The 18701-nt window shown below is 35.8% G+C and overlaps 1 protein-coding gene across 3 annotated transcripts in view; it reads right to left on the bottom strand.

The window, feature by feature from the left end:
* Positions 1 to 248: 248 nt before the first annotated feature.
* Positions 249 to 18701, bottom strand: part of CPSF3 (cleavage and polyadenylation specific factor 3) — a 37335-nt gene continuing 18882 nt past the window's right edge. For 2 of the 3 annotated variants that reach the window (XM_037813130.1, XM_037813131.1), the window contains 8 exons: positions 17908 to 18060; positions 15426 to 15534; positions 13901 to 13999; positions 12733 to 12827; positions 11212 to 11299; positions 4013 to 4082; positions 1328 to 1424; positions 289 to 390 (listed from right to left, as the gene is read on the bottom strand). In XM_037813130.1, coding sequence (XP_037669058.1) covers positions 289 to 390; positions 1328 to 1424; positions 4013 to 4082; positions 11212 to 11299; positions 12733 to 12827; positions 13901 to 13999; positions 15426 to 15534; positions 17908 to 18060 — 813 coding nt within the window. Of the gene's footprint in view, positions 391 to 1327; positions 1425 to 4012; positions 4083 to 11211; positions 11300 to 12732; positions 12828 to 13900; positions 14000 to 15425; positions 15535 to 17907; positions 18061 to 18701 lie in introns of all 3 variants that reach the window. The other variant, XM_037813129.1, reaches the window with a different exon arrangement.

Raw genomic sequence — 18701 nt, 5'->3', positions numbered from 1 at the left:
TACAAGACAATTTCTGATTCATTGCTATGAGCATATCTTAAAGGTCTCAATGGGAGCTGCACACACATGCCTGGAAGCAAAACTAATAAATTCTAAAATGCCCAGTTTATTTAGTAATTAGTTGAAGAATAAATTAGTTGGTAATCTAGCAGTATTCAAGCTGTTGGAATAAAGACCATTTGATGTCAAAGTATGTAGGCCATCCCAGAGAAACTATTTTATTTAAGTAAAAGAAGTAGAGTCAAGCATTATAAAAAAAGTTTTAATGCATACAGAGACATAAGGTTATCAATGAACCGGCGTAAGGGCCTCATAGAGTCTTTGTGCAGCCAGTTCCACCATTTCCCGGAGGGATTCATCATCTTCGCTTCCTTCTTCGCACTCTGCGCTCTGAAAGTGAAAGCACAAACATTCCTTTCAACTTCAGTTTACAATGAATATATGGAAGATAAATTAATAGTCTTTTTGAAAAAAACATTTCCTGTAGGAGTAGAGATCATGTAAGGACTGATGATCAGGAACCAGAACAGCTGCACTGCAAACCTGGGGGACAGGCTGCCTTTATGCATAAAAAGATTCCTTACAGCCCTGCTAAAAAGCAAAACAACTGGGTCTAAAAAGAGAGAAATTCTGGGGGAAAAAAAAAAAAAACAAACCAAAAAAACAACTACTGACTTTACTTCAAAGCCCATAGTTTGATCTGATAAATGATAACCTGTTCATGTTTTTAGCCTATTTTTCTACTGAGGTTAAAAAAAAAATCTAGTCTTTTCTCAAAGCACCTATATAGTAAAAGAACATAAAAAAGAAATTTGAAACATGTTATTGTTTACTAGAATTGTTCTAATCCTCAAAGCAATGCAGCAAGGAAGACATATATTTGTGACATACTTAGGCAAGATCTGGTATGAGATCAGTACAAGTGCCATGTTCTACAATCTGATTTTTTAAAAAGCCACTTGGATCTTGTTTGTGCAAACAGAAAAGCAGCTTCTTTGAAAAATCTAGAATAAACTTGATGCCAAACTAGAGAAATGCTTAAGTTAAAGTATATTATGAAAAAGGAAAACAATGTAATAATACACAAGTGTTAAAAATGTATACAATGCAGCAACATGGAAAAGCACTGCTGACAGAAAGAACAGGATGTATAATTGTATATACCACGTAAACACAATTATGTTAAAAACAAAAAAACACAGAATAAAAACTGGAAGGAAATGGTCAAAATGCAAATGTAACCTGTTAGGCGTGGGATCACAGATTATTTATTTCCTTTATTTTATTTCCCAAATTTCATAAAATGTAAGAAGGAACAGCTACATACCCGGGTCTCCAAGTTTATATTAGCAGTTTTTCCATCTACTGTGACACTAAGAATAGAGCCATCTTTTACACTTACACAATCTTCCCCAAATATGTCCCTTAAAATAAACAAAGATGCAATATTAGTGAGAACAATATATTACCTGGGGCAGAGTACAAGTTAATGTATTTGGGGAAAAAATAAAATTGAAGATAGGCGCCAATTATGAAGCAGAATACAATTATATACTTACCTACACCATGAGATAAACTCCTATTTACCTTTATATATTTTATTAATATAAAACAGGTAAGCTATCATTTGTTAAGAATGCTCTATTCAGCAGGTATTGTGCTAGGCACTTTATATACATTATCTTAATTTATAATAATTTTGGTAAGGATTCCCTTATAAAAATGAGGAAAAGAAATTAAGTGATTTTTCTCAAAGCCCCACAGCTAGTAAACAGTAAGTCCACTCTGTTTAGCTGTTCACATCTTTTAATCAATTTTAAATGCCTAATTTGAGTTAATTAAACTCATTATTAATTGAACATCTATTCACCAGGTGCCGGGGATGGAGAAATCAGTTAAGACCCATCTCTGTTGTTCAGGAGCTATGGTTTAATTATTAATTTCACCATTTTTCCCCATTACAGAGTTACAAACAGTAGCACAATCAGTAGACTGGAAGTAGGAAGGAAAAGGAAGTCAGTGAATCTACAAAATCCACAAAGATACTGGTCATCCCTTGGACAGCCAAGCACTGACGACATCTCATTAAACTCAAGGGGGTAGGGGGACAAACTACTTGTTCTTTAAATATAAGGATAGGAAAAAAAAAAGGTTTCATTTTCATTTAATCAATTATTGGTGGTGCTAAAGAAGCCAGTAAATTTATTCCTACATAATCTGAAGTATTTAAATGACTGGGAAAATAAGCTGCATTTTTTAAGGTATGATCAATTTGAAGCTTTAGACACTTTGGTCTCACATTCATGAGGCCAATCTAAGCTTTGGCTCTTTATCTCATATTCCTGTTTCTAATAATTCAAATGGGAGGGGGGAGGAGTGGGAAAGGGAGGCGGGAGAGTAGGGGAAAGGCTTGGGAGAAGAAAGTCAGAGTGGGAAGCAAAGCTGAAGGGCTAGCAACCTCTGGCCGAGTCCCCACAGCATGGCTTAAACTGAGTAACTGCAATAATGTTTAATTCAGCACCACCAACTGCTGTACTAGAGGAAAGCTTAACTATTTCAGTGGAACATAGGTTTTCTATTCCTTTAAAGCCTCTGGGAACAGAGCCACCCAACAGCAGAAGTGTTCTAGCTGGACTCCCCAGACAGGCCAGGAGAGCACTGCCACCCCACCTTCTACAGTGGGGCCCTTTAATCTGGAGTCCCAAGCACAGGCCTCAGCTGGGGGCATCACCTAACCACCCCCCACCCCACCCCCCAGTATTCTACCTCTCACCATACCCTCTCAGTCCCCCTCCCCCAGGGAGAAGTTCCACAGCTCTTACCAGACTGTCAAAGGGGTCATGATCTAAAAGTGGGAAGGACATTCAGACTCCAAGGTTAGCAGTAAAGTCCTCTACAAAAATAGTGATAGAACTGCGGGCTACGATAGCCACAGGGTTGGGAACCAACAAACAGAACCTGCTGCACGGTTACTGCACTGTTAGTTGGCTTTTACTTGTAAGACAAGAGATGATTTAAATGACAACACCAAGAACATTTTTCTGAAGCTGTGTAATGGCCTCAGTAAGCAGAGTACCATTTAAAGTCTACCATCCATTTATTTTTATTTATTATATTATCCATATTTTAAAAGCTACTAAATGACTGCTTACAAAAAAAATTACCAGTTTGGAATTTGGGGGAAAGAAAGGAAGAAGCTGAAATGTTAATATAAAAACATTCCAAACATGCAGAACACCTTATTCTGCTAGGATGTTGAATTAAATAACTTTCATATTTAAAATAGAAGCAGTCATTTATTCAAATGTACTTACTGAGAGATTACTATGAACAAGGCACTATACTAGCTGCTGAGATTATAAATCTAAATATAAATCGTTTTATTTTTCTAGGTATAATATATAGGCTTAAATTGTAGTTATCCACTACAAAGCAGTTTTATATGAGTTCATTTGGCAAAACTTTCATAAATCAGGCTTAAATAATACCTGAGGAAAGGGGGAAGATCTATTATCAGTCTAGTGTTTATAAAAATACTGAGTTTGAGGGTAATTCATAGTCACAGATTTACTGTCAGAGTCCAGGAGAAGACCATTCTGAAGAATTCACATTTAATGACAGAAATGCCTTTAGTAATTCTTAAAGGCATAGTAACATTAGGCTAATGTTTTAATATTTACCTTTGATAACAACGCTTTATCTGTGCTGAATATGCCACCTCATGTAAGTATATCTCGAGGCTCTATGTTAAGTAAAATTTGTTTTATGGAGAAGGGACTTACCATGCAGGTCACACACACTTGGAATTAACTAGAGTGTTTATCTGGAAGGGATCTGAGAGATCACCCAGTTCCAAATTGCTCTCTTTACTGACAGAAAATAGGCACCCAGAGCGCCTTGTCTGAAGCCCCACAGCTAGTTTGGGATTGAGCAGAACTGAATCCAGAACTTCTTCCTCCCCATCCTCTGCCTTGTTACCCTATTGATGAGCAATAATGGGTGAAAAACTTACTGGAGCATGATCTCCAACCTCTTGCTATAAACATGCATTTCTAATTTCTTAGAAACCTTATGTACAGCACCTGGAATTAAAAAAAAGTGAGATTTTAGTTTCCAAATTCCTTCATAACTTCCAAAACAATAATCAGCGCATTATTTACTAAGTCAAAGTAATTAACTATGGAATACTTAAAATGACAAACATGTATACTTATCATCTACTTTACAAGGCAAGTCAGTATTTTCATCACTTTATTTCATGTTCTCATTAAAGAACCACAAAATGACATTAAAAATTTAAAAAAATTAATTAGACTTCCAATGTTTTTAAAAAAGTTTTCCACATTTTATTTATGAGCAGAGGTGAGTGAAATTTTAACTCCAAGAATGCTAGGGGCATAGTCAAGCTTGAAAGATCTCTTTAGTCTTTTCTGTTATCTAAAAAGCTATATAAATTCAGCATTCTACCAAATAATGCACCTATGTTTATTTTAATAAAAATTAATATTTAAAATCACTTTCCAGTTAAACTAGTTAGCTTCCTCCTGCAAAGTAACTGACAGTTCGGGAAGATGAGCCATATTCTATCGGAGTTTAAGTACACCCTGGCACATCACCAAGCATTTCCCTGTCCACAAGGCAGCCAAGTAGTACAGTCCCTCAAAAGGCTCAACACAGAGTCACCACTGACAGAGAAATTCCACACAAAAGCTTGTACACAAATGGTCATAACATTAGCCAAATGGTGGAAACAACCCAAATGTCCGTCTGATGAACAGATAAACAAAATGTGGCGTATCAGTACAATGGAACGTCATCTGGCCACAAAAAGGAATGAAGCACCAATTTGTATTATACAGTGGATGAACTCTGAAAACATTACGGTGAGTGAAAGACACCCACTCACAAAAGGCCATATATTGTATGATTTCATTTATATGAAATGCCAGAGTAGGCAAATCTAGAGACACAAAGTAGGTTAGTCATTTCCTTGCACTGGGGATGGGTGGGGGGTACAGGAGGGGTAGGTGGGTTATAGCTAAAAAGCACTGGGGTTCTTTGTGGAGTGAAGTAAATATTCTAAAGTTGATGGTGATGAATTGTGATGATGGTTGCACATCTTTGAATATATCAAAAATCACTGAATTGTACAATTTAACTTGGTAAATTGTAGAGTATGTAAATTATCTCTCAATAAAACTGTTACAAAAAAGAGTAGTGCAGCATTTTGTAATCCTTCAGACAAAACACACACACACACATATATCCCCACCCACAATACATATATATCCTGGAGGAAAATCCCAGAATTAATTTCATGACCTCATCCATCAACAGGGAAATACAATCCAAAAAATCAGTCATTTTAAAAAGGGACTTAAGGAACTAAAGATTTTTTCAATATGCTTTCAATTGCTCAGCCCAAGTAATTATTTTATCATATAATACTATTAAATTTTTGATACAATATTATATAATCTAAGTGCTAATTTTTATTAACTGACCCAAGTTCTTCCACAAACATATTTAACTCTATGTAAAAGAACCAAATTGTCATTTCTCCTAAATTATTCTATAATTCAGAGCATAGTTTCACTAATCGTTTTTAATTCAAGAATTTTAATTGCCTACACAACTACACAACTAACCAGATGCCAGCCAAGAAAGCTATATAATAAAATCATTATACCTTAATTATAAACATGAATTCTATTACAATTAAGTATTAAATAAGCAGTTAATTGGCATGTAAAGTAATCTTATAAACCGTACATTATTTTAAAAAAACCTTAAGTATGAAACTGTCTATTAAAATAAAAATTCAAAGTGTGTATGTAAATATATGTATGTCTATTCATCACTAGTATTTATGACATATTCCTCAGACACATGGGATTATACTGAGTGTGAAATAAGTCATACAATATTCAAGTATACCTGCCCTTAGGTGGTGTGTGTGTCAAAACAGAACTCAGACATGCTGAAAGCAGGTGCAGTGCATAAAAGAATGCACTGTGAAAACGGCTAAGTTTTCTAGTGTTCTGTGAGAATGAGGAAATCATAAAGTCAGAGGTCAAACACATACAGATAGAAACACAAGGTGTGTTTTCAGACTCTGTGATTGAAGTGTCAGCAGGGTAAGAAATGAAAAAGGAGCAAATGCTATCAAAGAATCACACTGCTTCAAAGATGTCTCTAGAACCGAGATTGGCAAATGTTTTCTGTAAGTGGCCAGATGGTAAGTATTTTAGGCTTTGTGGACCATATAGTCTCTGTGGCAACCACTCAGCTCTGCCCCTGTCAATACTGCTGTTGAAAGCAGCATAGATGGTATGTAAACAAATGCACATAGCTGTGTTTCAATGAAACTTTATTTACAGAGACCAGGGGGAGGGGTCCAATTTGGCCTGTGGACCACATTGCTGATCCCTTTCTAAATTGTTCAAATCCAGTTCAGATGTAATAAAGTCAGTTAGTTAAATAATAAATGTGTAGAAAGAATTTCCACAATGTCCTCATGGTGCAGCATCATATACACTCCCTGATCACTGTCCCATCTCTTTAAAAGCCATCTTGTCTGCTCTCTTTCTTTCATCCCATATATTTAATCCATTAGGAAATGCTGGCTTTACCTTCAAATTACATCCGGAATCCAACTACTTTTCGCTATCTACATCACTTACACCTAGACTAAGCCATCTTTCAACTAGATGAATGCAAAAGCTCCTAACTAGAGACTCTGCTTTTATACTTGCACTCCCAGCAGACTTTTCTCAACAAGCTTCACTGCAATCCTTTAAAAATTTTGTTAGGTCATGTCACTCGCCCACTTACAGCCCTGCAGGTAACTCGCCCCTTTTCATTTATTTTTACCATCTAAGATTACCTCTGTGGCTCATATAAATGCACAGCTTCATCTCCTATGTTAACTGCACACAGGTGTGTTCATTATCCACAAGTTAATTCAACTAAAATTGATTATCAAATGGAGTCCAAATTACTATGTTTATGACTATTATTCAAAACAAATTCAAAGGCTTAGCAGTAACTCAAATGGGTAATTTAGATTTGTGTAGGCATTTATTTGTTTCACATCATAAATGCAGCCAATTTCAAAAGGATGGATTATGAAGCAGTCAGCTAAACTTTTTTTCTCCTAAAATCAAAGAAGGAACTACTTGTATATTTATTTAAAAAATTTTAGTAAGTAGGAATATTTTATTAGAGAACAGGAGCTGATGCCATGTGACGGGTAAAGGCAGGGAGACTTCCTGGAACACATCAAGATCGACTCCTTCCCCCAGGAGTCAAAAAAGGCCACCTCATAAGCTAATGATGTATATCTTAACACCTCTATTATGCTGAATTAATTATAAAATGCAATCAAACTCTAAAGAAATAACTAAAATATCTTCACTGAACAATGTAAAGAATATTTTCACTGGCATTTCCTTTGGTTGAAAAACACTGAGAAAAGAAAACAAAGTCATTGTAAAATTGCCTATTGGGGGGAAGGAGTCCATTCTATCCAACAAGTTTTATTAATCATAAATATAATGGCATATTTTCCTTTTAAGCATGGTGGCTCAATCCAGCACATTTTGGAACTTCCGATTGAATTTTTTTTTTATTGTGATTGTTCACAAACCATACAGTTATCCAAAGATCCAAAGTGTACAATCAATTGCCCATGGTACCATCATACAACTGTGCATCTATCACCATTTTTTTTTCAATTTTTAGAACATTTTCATTACTTCAGAAAAGAAATAAAGATAAAAAAAGGAAACTCAAATCCTCCCATAGCTCTAACCACCCCCCCTCCATTATTGATTCATAGTATTGGTATAGTGCTTTTGTTACTGTTGATGAAAGAATATTAAAATACTACTAACTGTAGTGTATAATCTGCTATAGTCATTTTTTTCCCCTATATGCCCCTCTATTATTAACTTCTAGTTATAGTGTCAAACATTTGCTCTAGTTCATGAGAGGGATTGCTAATATTTATACAGTTAATCATGGACACTGTCCACCACAAGATCCACTGTTTTATACATTCCCATCTTTTAACCTCCAACTTTCCTTCTGGTGACATACATGACTCTGAGCTTACCCTTTTCACCACATTCAGAGAACACTCAGCACTGTTACTTACTCTCACAGCATGCTACCATCACCTTTGTCTACTTCCAAATGTTTACGTTCACCCTAGTGAACTCATAATAAGCTACCACTCCCCATTCTTTAGCCCCGTTCTATATCCTGCTAACTTATATTTCATGTCTATGAGCTTACATATTATAACAAGTTCATATCAGTGAAACTTTGCAATATTTGTCCTTATGTGTCTGTCTTATTTCACTCAATATAGGGCCCTCAGGATTTCTTCATGAACCCATTTTTTTTTAAGATGGTTTTGTTCACACACCATTCATTCCATCCTAAGTAAACAATCAATCCTTCCCTGTATAGTCACGTATTTATGTATTCATCACCATCACCACTATCTATATGAGGACATCTCCATTTCTTCCACAAAGAAGGAGGAAGAGTCAAAGAAGGTAGAGAGAAAAAAGAAAAAAAAAAGAAAGAGAAAAAAAAAACATAACATGGCACCCAGGAAGCGACAAAAGGAAAGATAGCATTAAACCAAAGTAGAATAAAGTCAGACAATACCTCCAATGCCAAGACTCCCATACCCTTCCCCTATTCCCCACCCCCACATATGTATTTAGCTTTGGTATATTGCCTTTGTTACATTAGAGGAAGCATAATACAATGTTTCTTTTAATTATTGTCTCTAGTTTGCATTGATTGCATTTTCCCCCCAATCCCACCCTATTTTTAACACCTTGTAATGTTGACATTCATTTGTTCTCCCTCATGTAAAAACATATTTGTACCTTTTATCACAATTGTTGAGCACCCTAGGTTTCACTGAGTTATACAGTCCTAGTCTTTATGTTTCCTCTTTCCTTCTGTTGTCCCACATGCTCCTAACCTTCCTCTTTCAACCCTACTCACAGTCATTCTTTGTTCAGTGTACTGACACTGCTGTGCTACCATCTCCCAAAATTGTTTTCCAACCCTCTCACTCCTGTGTTTTCCTTTCTGTCTGTAGTGCTCCCTTTAGTGTTTCCTGTAGGGCAGGTATCTTGTTCACAACCTCTGTCATTGTCTGTTTGTCAGAGAACATTTTAAGCTCTCCCTCATATTTGAAGGACAGTTTCGCCGGATATAGGATTCTTGGTTGGTGGTTTTTCTCTTTCAGTATCTTAAATATATCACCCCACTTCCTTCTTGCCTCCATGGTTTCTACTGAGAAATCCGCATATAGTTTTATCAAGCTTCCTTTGTATGTGATGGATTGCTTTTCTCTTGCTGCTTTCAGGATTCTCTCTTTATCTTTGATGTTTGATAATCTGATTAAGTGTCTTGGGATAGGCTTATTCAGATCTATTCTGTTTGAGGTACACTGCACCTGTGGATCTGTAATTTTATGTCTTTCATAAGAGATGGGAAATTTTCATTATTTCCTCTATTATTGTTTCTGCCCCTTTTCCCTTCTCTTCTCCTTCTGAGACACCCATGACAAGTACATTCCTGCATTTCGTGTTGTCATTCAATTCCCGAAGACATTGGTCATATTTTTCCATTCTTTTCTCTATCTGTTCTTTTGTGTGTAGGCTTTCAGGTATCTTGCTCTCCAGTTCCTGAGTGTTTTCTTCTGCCTCTTGAGATCTGCTGTTGTATGTCTCCATTGTGTCTTTCGTCTCTTGTGTTGCACCTTTCATTTCCAAAGATTCTGCCAGTTGTTTTTTCAAACTTTCAATTTTTACCTATGTACGCCCAGTGTTTCCATTATATGCTTCAACTCTTTTGCCGTATCTCCCCTAATCTTTCTGAATTGATTTAGCATTAGTTGTTTCAATTCCTGTATCTCAGTTAAGTGTAAGTCTGTTCCTCTGACTGGGTCATAACTTCATTTTTCTTAGTGTAGGTTTTAACTTTCTGTTGTCCTGGCATCTGGTTTCCTTGGTTACCCCAATCAGGTTTTCCCAGACCAAAACAGGCTCAGGTCGCAGAAGGAGGCTATAGTATTAAGTCTTAGAAGATTGATACACCCTGTGAGGTCTCAAGCCACTGTGCTTTTCTGTCTAACAGGTGGCGCCTGTCAGCCTGTCACTCCAGACTGGTGTAAGGAGGTGTGGCCCGTGGCTGTTTCCCCCAGGCTCTAGGGTTTGGTTCTGAATGGAAGGCAGGTAGAGCTGGGCACCCACCTCTTTCCTCTTAGGAAAATTACACCCCCTGGGGAAGATACCATTTGCATTCGAATAGTCTCTCTGCCTCTGCCATCTTCACTCTTGTCTGGGTCAGAGTGCTGGGAATTGAAAATGGCTGAGGTTTTCTCCACTGAGCCGAAAAAGGGACAGAAACCCCCCTTCAGGGCAAGTCTGTGGCACCCCTCAGTTCACCTGTCGGCCAGAGACAGCACCCAGTCCTGTGGGCTCTCTCTCCCTCCCAGAGACATCCTCCAGCTCTCCAAAGTCAGACATCACCAAAACCTCTGTCTTCTTGTTGGGGATTTGTAGCTTGTATTGAGCAGTCAACATTTGTTAATTAAAACCTCAGTTGGAACTGGGCTGAGGTATATTTGCTTGTTCAGAGAGTGCTGCTCTCTAGCACTGCAAGGCTTTGCAGTTTGGGCTGCCATGGAGGAGGCACTCTCTGCACAGGTCCGCAGTCTTTACTTACAGATTTTATGCTGTGATTTCAGGCATTCCTCCCAATCCAGGTTGGTGTATGATGTCTGGACAGTCATGTTTGTCCCCCAGCAGTTATTCCAGATTATTTACTGGTTGTTCCTGGTTGTTTATTAGTTGTTCCAGGGGGACTAACTAGCTTCTAATCCTCTCTGTGCTGTCATCTTCCCCTCTGACCCTTGAATTGCTTTTAAGAGGGCTGTTACTAAAGGGATTTTATCTTAGTGGTAACTGCAACAAAATTTTTACAGTACCAACAAAGATCCAAGACACAAAGTAAAGTAAAATGAGAATAATATGTACTGTGAGGGATATACTGTATCTTAAAACTACACAGGAATGAAAAAAAAAAATCAAGAGTTCTTTAGGACTCTATTTACTGCTTTGTAGCTCATAAGACCATGGGAGAAATAAAAGAGTTGATAAAAAAGAAATAATTCTGTACCTTTCCTTATTTTCGGGTTTGACTGAACTTCTAATATCACGGTTGTTACTGTATCTGCATACATATCATTGGAAGGATTTGCTAACCACTGCAAAGGAAAAGGCAGTATTACGAAGGGATAAATACAACCAACCCCCAAAGCTATGACTATTACCCACCCACCTATGGATGGGTCTACTGCTTCTAGTATTTTCACTGAGATGATGCAACTGAATAAAAGATTAGTCTAATTACTAAGAAAATTAACTGATTCATTTCCTGAAATTAATCATTTATTTTGATGTCACTAAACAATATTAATTCTCAGCATGGTAGACTCCTCTAATTTTAATAATCGCAAAATTTACTCTGTACCAATTGCTTTATAGGAATTATCTCGTTTAATTCTCACAACAGAGAGTAAGTACAATTGACATCTTTTTATAAAGGGGAAACTGAGGCTCAAAAGTAACTTGTCCAAGCTAACACAGGCAGTAACTCAAATTCCTAATCACTATATTTTAGCAGCATACAGAGCATAGGGAAATATTTTCAAACATTTACTTTTGTTACTCATATGAAGCCTAAGATCATTTGACACTTTTTCTTGTGCCCAGTGTTTTTCACGTCTACCAGTTTAGAGTGCCACCAACATAATTATTTCAGGAATGAGCTCCCTCCCTATCTTTATTAACTCTTCAAAAAATACTTTTAGAATCAACATGAGGCACTTGAAAAATTTTCTCTAAAATTTTGACATGTTAAGTCCAGAGACAAAAATAAATTCTTTAACAGTATTTAGTAGCAGAGCTGAATTAATGTCTTTAGTAACTTTCCTACTTTCTCTGTATTAAAGTTTTATGTATTATTGTACATAATTTCACGTTATAACTTAAGTACTCCCTGTGACACTTTCTTGTTACTTCTTTTTCACCTTATGAATCAAATTTAGACTTACGTCACAGAACTCAAGTGGGACTAGGCCAGACAGACCTTTCTTGTTTGTTTTTAAAAATAAAATTGGCCTGGGAAATTTGCATACAATTTTTACTTTGAGGCAGAGAGACCAGGCACCTCTCGATCACTCTGCCCAGGACTCTTTGAAAGTCTTACACTCAACAGACACCAACCTATAGAGTCAGCCATCTAATTCCTTGGGGTCTGGGTTTCAAAGTCTACAAGAAGGAATTTAAAAATCTACCAGTAGGAACTGCATATATCTGAATGAATGATTTCTAGCCTTTTTGGATTTTGGCTACTTTAGTGTTGCTTATTTGAATCTTCAAGATTCCACTCTCTTTAAAAGAGTAGAGCATTACAAGACTGTTTGAATATAACAGAATTAAAATTTTAACTACATTCTTAACTACATAGAAAATGTCTAGCTATGCTATATTTAAAACTGATCTTGAAAAGAAAATATGCATATATATTGGTGTTTTTTTTTTCCCTGATTGAGAAGAAACTAATTTTCGTTAACATTACAGGTGATCACTTTTTAAAAATTTTTCCTCTTTGTTTAGGTAAATGATCTTATCTTACTTCTAATACCACCATTCCTGGTTCCTGTATTACAGTAATATTTTTGAATACTTTCAGAGCAGGTTTTTCTTGAATTTCTAATTCTTCTACATCACCTGAAAAAAAGTAATATAAAACATATATAATTTTCTGATTATCTTCTAGAGATATAATTATTTATTTGTTTATACAGATAACTGAAATATAGCTGATACACAATGAAAAATTAATCAAATAACTCATTTCCATAGTCCATTTCTATCCAGTTAGGTGTTATGTTAATTATTTATAGCAATTGAAGGATACCAATAAGTATAATAACATACCACAGAACTAAGTAGAATTTACACCTTAGACATTAAACATTTTATCAGTAGCAAACTTTGGTGATTCTAAACACTGATGTTTGTACAAAAGATTCAGTTTTCCATTAGCACATTTAATTTGAGACTGGTCAACTGTCACTTTTACTTTGTTTTTGTAAGTTTTATTGTTCTACGGGGAAATTCTATTGTCTAAGATGAGATTCTTCTCATCATCCCAGTAATTTCTGAATAAAGGATTAATTCAGACAAACTTATTACCTTTCTATGCTATGACCCATAATTTTAACATGAGGTTCTTTCTGGTGGTTTATTTCACCTTAGTACTTTCTATATCAATTATTAAGAGTATATTAATAGAAAACATATTTCATAATTTGAAAAGCATTCCTGCTTTATGAGAAAGTTCACATCTTTTAATTTAGTCATTGCCCCTCATTATATTAATACACAAAAATTTCTAATACAAAATGGTTTAACATGAAAAAAAGATTTACTGCATCCCACCGGCCTTAGGTCAGTCGTCATGTCATCTTATAAAACTTACTGTGTAGACTGGGACTGACAGAACCAGAAAAATTATTTTGATTGAGCAAAGAGAAAGAGATAAAATTAACTAAAGCAGATTTTAAATACAAGGAGCAAAAACTACTGATATTCTTAGAATTTTAAGTGGATCAAGGAGAAGAGGTATAAAGAGATTTTTAAAAATTTGAGTATATTTTAAACATGACCAAATGAAATACAAATAAAATTTGTGTAATTATAAGACAATCAGCAAAATTAAATAATATCACTTTGTAGGTATATAATTACCTTACTCAACAACAGAAAATGATTAGACGAATTTCAGTAAATACACATACCTGTCAATTTCTGTAGTTGGTAATACAGCAAATTAAAAGGACCAGTATATGGGATAGCTTGAGTCTGTTTTACAGTGCTCATGGCCAAGTCAGTATAATCTGAAGAGAAAATCAGAATATACTGTAAGTAACAATACTAGTCCCACAATATACAATTTGCAAACACACATTCGAAGTAAGGAAAAAATACATAAAAGCGAAGTAGATGAGAACATTGTATTTTCCAGAAAGCTACCAAGGTGCTTCTTCATTTAGTCCCACTCTACATTTCTTCCCATACCTCCCATCATCACCTCATGCTCCAGCCACAGGAAACCACCCTCACTCCTCTGAACACATCATGTCCTTTGATGGCACCCAGCCGGTGTGCACCAGCTGTTACTGCCTGCTTTTCTGACTGGCAATTCCTAGCAATCCTACAACACCTGGCATAGCACTGCCTCATTTTGCAAAGCTTCCCCCAACTCTACCAGACCGTTTTTCATTATAATGCATTTCTATATGTTGCTGATCAACATTGTGATTCTCTTTCCAAAAGACGTATTTCTCTTATTAGACTAAGGGCTTTTCAACGATTGGGACTGTGCTTCTAAAGAAATCTTTAGTCCTCCAGAACCTAGCACAATGCCTGGCATAGAGTAAGAGTTCACTAATTGCTAAATGAAGGAATGAATAACATATTACTTGTGTGATGGTCTGAAAGCTGACAGTTGGCCTATTTCACAGATAAAAACAGCTGCTATTCTTATTCCTTCAGAAAGCAATTATAATTTATATGAATAAAATTGAGCACATTTATTTACTTGAAGATAGTGCCATGTTTATTGAAAAAGTAATACTAACTGATGGCTTAGCAGTTACACAGGCACAGAACACACAAGGAAATGTTTATAAACTTTGGAAAAATAGCAATTCACAAACTTAAATGTTCTCCTATTTAGAGTTGTAGGGATTTTTATTCTCCTCCATAATGAGCTTCAATTATGCACGCTTTAGGCTTTGGCTATATAGTTGATATCATTTATTTGGATGATGAATAAAAGTTCCAACACAATGAAGAAAATTAGGCTTCACATTAATATTTTCTTCCTTTTAAATCACATAAGTTTTAGTCCCTTACTTCTGACCATTTTTTTTGGTGAAGAAAAGAAAGATTCAGCAAGTTATGTAAAACTGTAGGTCATTTAAAAAAAATGCTTATTTGGGGAGTCCAAAGTTACTTCAGAAAATAAAAGCACCAATACTTTGTTGTAAAAGGCTAGCTAAAAGGTCAGCAGGAGCAATAGATCTGCTTTTAGAAGTGAAATGCTTTTGACTAAGAAGGTTACTTCAAAAAAAATTTAAACATTTCATTAGTTCAAGGAATATATTTTTTCCCATAATGCCAACTTGATATTAACTTCCACCTATTTCAATTTTATTACTTGGTTGTTACTTAAAATTTGGCCAATAGTAAGAGAAGTTTTCATAGATTTTCTTTCAATGCTAACAACAAATTATATTTGACACTTAATAGTGTACTTACTGGAGAGGTCACAAGGAGAAAGAATGTGATAATTAAAGTTTCTTTTAACAAGTATTCCTGAGACCCGTTGGCCTTGTTCTGGTTTTTTGTCTGCTAAAAAGCCCATGACCTATTACAAAAAAAAGAAAAGAAGAAAGAAAAAAAAATTAGCATCTTGTAAACCACAGTTATTCACAGTTAACTCAAGCATAAAGACGAGCAGGAGACATGTAGTCTTTGAAAACACATGAATTAACCATGAAAAATATACAATGATCTTCACAAGCAGGGAAGTAACATGGCTCCCAATATCCCAAAGGGAAGAATCACGGGGGCAGATCTGGCAAGAATGGCTAAAGTCAGTTTATTCCCAATCGGTTCAACATCCAGTGAAAGCCTCCTAGGTGCTGGGGCTCTTAATAGTTTTCAACAGCTGCCTCTGGGGGGAAGGACAGGAAGTGCAAGCTGGAGACCCACGAGCTGCCTCAGTCTGGTTATCAGATTCACACAGACTGAGCTCCATTTACAGAAAGGTGGGATTCTGTGCTAAACCTAACACCAAAAGGAGTATCTTGAATACAAAGATCAATAAAGATATGTATGTATGTGCAAGTGTAAAATATTTTAAGAGAAAAGAGTAATGATTGCTCAAAAACAAAATCTAACGCCATTACAAACATGACACCCACCATTCTAAAATATAACTTTTCTCAACTACAAATAAACGAACTTAGGGGAATAAAGAGCATATCCCATTGTGTCAGTTTGGATGTGTTATGTCCCCCAGAACGCCATTATCTTTGAGGCAATCTTGTGTGGGCAAAAATATTAGTGTTAATTAGATTGTAATTCTTTCAGTGTTTCCATGGAGATGCAACCCACCCAAATGTAGGTGATAACTCTGATTGGATAATTTCCATGGAGGTGTCGCCCCACTCATTCAGCATGAGCCTTGATTAGTTTACTACAGCACTATATAAGCTCAGACAGAAGAAGCAAGCTTACTACAGCCAAGAGGGACACTTTGAAGAATGCACAGTTGCTGAGAGAGGAGCTGCAGATGAGACAGTTTGAAGATGGCCATTGAAAGCAGACTGTTGCTCCGGAGAAGCTGAGAGAGGAAAAACACCCCAAGAAAAACTAAGAGTGACATTTTTGAGGAACTGCAGCCTAGAGAGGAACATCCTGGGAGAAAGCCACTTGCCTTCCCAGCTAACAGAGGTTTTTTCCAGACACCACTGGCCATCCTCCAGTGAAGGAACCCGATTGTTGATGACTTACCTTGGACACTTTATGGCCTTAAGACTGTAACTGTGTAACCAAATAAACCCCCTTTATAAAAGCCAATCCATTTCTGGTGTTTTGTGAAAAGGCAGCATTAGCAAACTGGAACACCCATATTAATGGTATAAGAAGCCAGACATTGATAGGTTTTGTTCTTAAAACTATACACAAGGATTGCTCTCTTCCACTTGATTTCTTAGGGTTATTTTCTCCCTAAATGCAGGTGACTTTATGGATAGGAGCTTTGTTCCTAGGAAATTGTTTTCAATACTGTGACGCTCCCACCTGTAGGAATGTTTGTCTGCCTGTCAAATAAGTAACTCAGAGAGCAATACTGATTAATTATTCTTCTGACTGCATCTGCTACCTGTTGCTGCTTCTCTCTTTACTGAAGTGTGTTCCAGTTTCCAATATGCTGTTTTGTTAACATATATAAAATTGGTTGGTCTGATATTTCTAGAAAGTAAAGAACATGGATGCTTTGATAGTTCTTTACGGACATGCTCTTTTAACCTATTTTTTTTTTCAGTTTCTGTTCTACATGGTTCAGGATGGCTGCCATAAATCTGACTTCTCCCTAAGTAAGGTTACTGCACTTGAGGAAAAAATAACCAAAGTTAATGACTTTAAATAATTAAAATTATGGCTGAAAAAACCAAACAATACTCTGGTAAGAAACCATATTTGGGGGAATGGGTATTGAAAGTTTCTCTATGCATATGTAAAGCTAAATATTTTTAAAAATGACATATTTCTAGAAATCAGCTTAATTTTGTTCAATTCAGTTTCTCCTATATTGTTTGACTGCAAAATCTTTTTTTTCTCCCCACATCTCAACCAACAGAGTTTTGGTATACTGTTCTAGATTTTCAAGTGAATGTATTTTTTCAGATACAAGACCATTAAATTGGTCCCGGAAAAGTTTTGTTGAACAGTGTAAATACAAGCATTCTGTTCTTTTTCTGCAACAAAAGCCTCACATCATAGATTTTATTAATTTGTTTTTTTCTTCAACTTCGACTTTACAAAAGGATAGCCATCAATTAATTTCTCACGTCTGGCTCATTTTGAATTAAAAGAATGTCATAAAGTTCATTAACATATATCTCATATTTAAAGTTTAAGATAACTCCTTAAAAAGTTTCACTTAGAAGTTCTTGAGAAGAATGTACTTCATAAAGAAGAGTCATGAATAGGATTAAGAAACCTAGCCTTTTACCTTAGCTAATTTTTCTCCTCTGAAGTTTAAGGTCACTGCTTCTGTATTCCGAGGATTATGAACCTCTATGTGAACTTCATCATTATCTTCGTATTCTCGAATCAGGGCTGCTTTCAATCTGGCCATCTCGTTCTGTTCTCCATGTACTAAAATCTACATAGAATAAAATGTAAAAGAGCATAGGAAAACATCCTTAATTAGATTAACAATAGCCGTTGCCTGAGTTAAATATACAGAAAATACTCGAAATTATTAAATTTTACTATTTTTAAGGTCCCCCAGTCAATCAAACTTGATAAAGACATCTTAAATTCCGTTTGGCTTTAAAAGATCCTTAAGTGGAACTATTCCAAAAGAGAGTAAAGAAACTTATTTTCTACACCAATCTTTGCACTAACTAGATACGCCACTTTGTGAAAGCCACTGAATTCTCTAGGCTTCCATGCTCATGTTAGTAAAGGGGCTGGACTAGGTGACTTCAATAGTCATTTTACCAGCTTTAAATGTAAATGATTCTGATATGAAACTACTGCTATTCCAACTATCTCAGAAAATGCTCATACTTTTCTCTAGATTTCTAATACAAGACTTTCAAAAGAAGCTTTTTGGTTAGGGGAGGTGGGGATGACTTCTGACATTTTCTTCTGTTTATTAAAGCAATACTAAATAAAAGTATTTCAGGAGCAAATGAAATTACAAGTTTGGAGAGGTATTTATAACTATTATATTAACTCCCAATCTCTTTCTATTCACTTTTATAACCCATATTTTAAAGATAGATAGCTTTTAACCAA

The sequence above is a fragment of the Choloepus didactylus genome, chromosome 20 (genome assembly GCF_015220235.1).
Source record: "Choloepus didactylus isolate mChoDid1 chromosome 20, mChoDid1.pri, whole genome shotgun sequence".
In the NCBI taxonomy this organism is placed as follows: domain Eukaryota; kingdom Metazoa; phylum Chordata; class Mammalia; order Pilosa; family Megalonychidae; genus Choloepus; species Choloepus didactylus.
The sequence above is the reverse complement of the archived record's forward strand: the minus strand, read 5'-3'. Positions and strand labels throughout refer to the sequence as shown.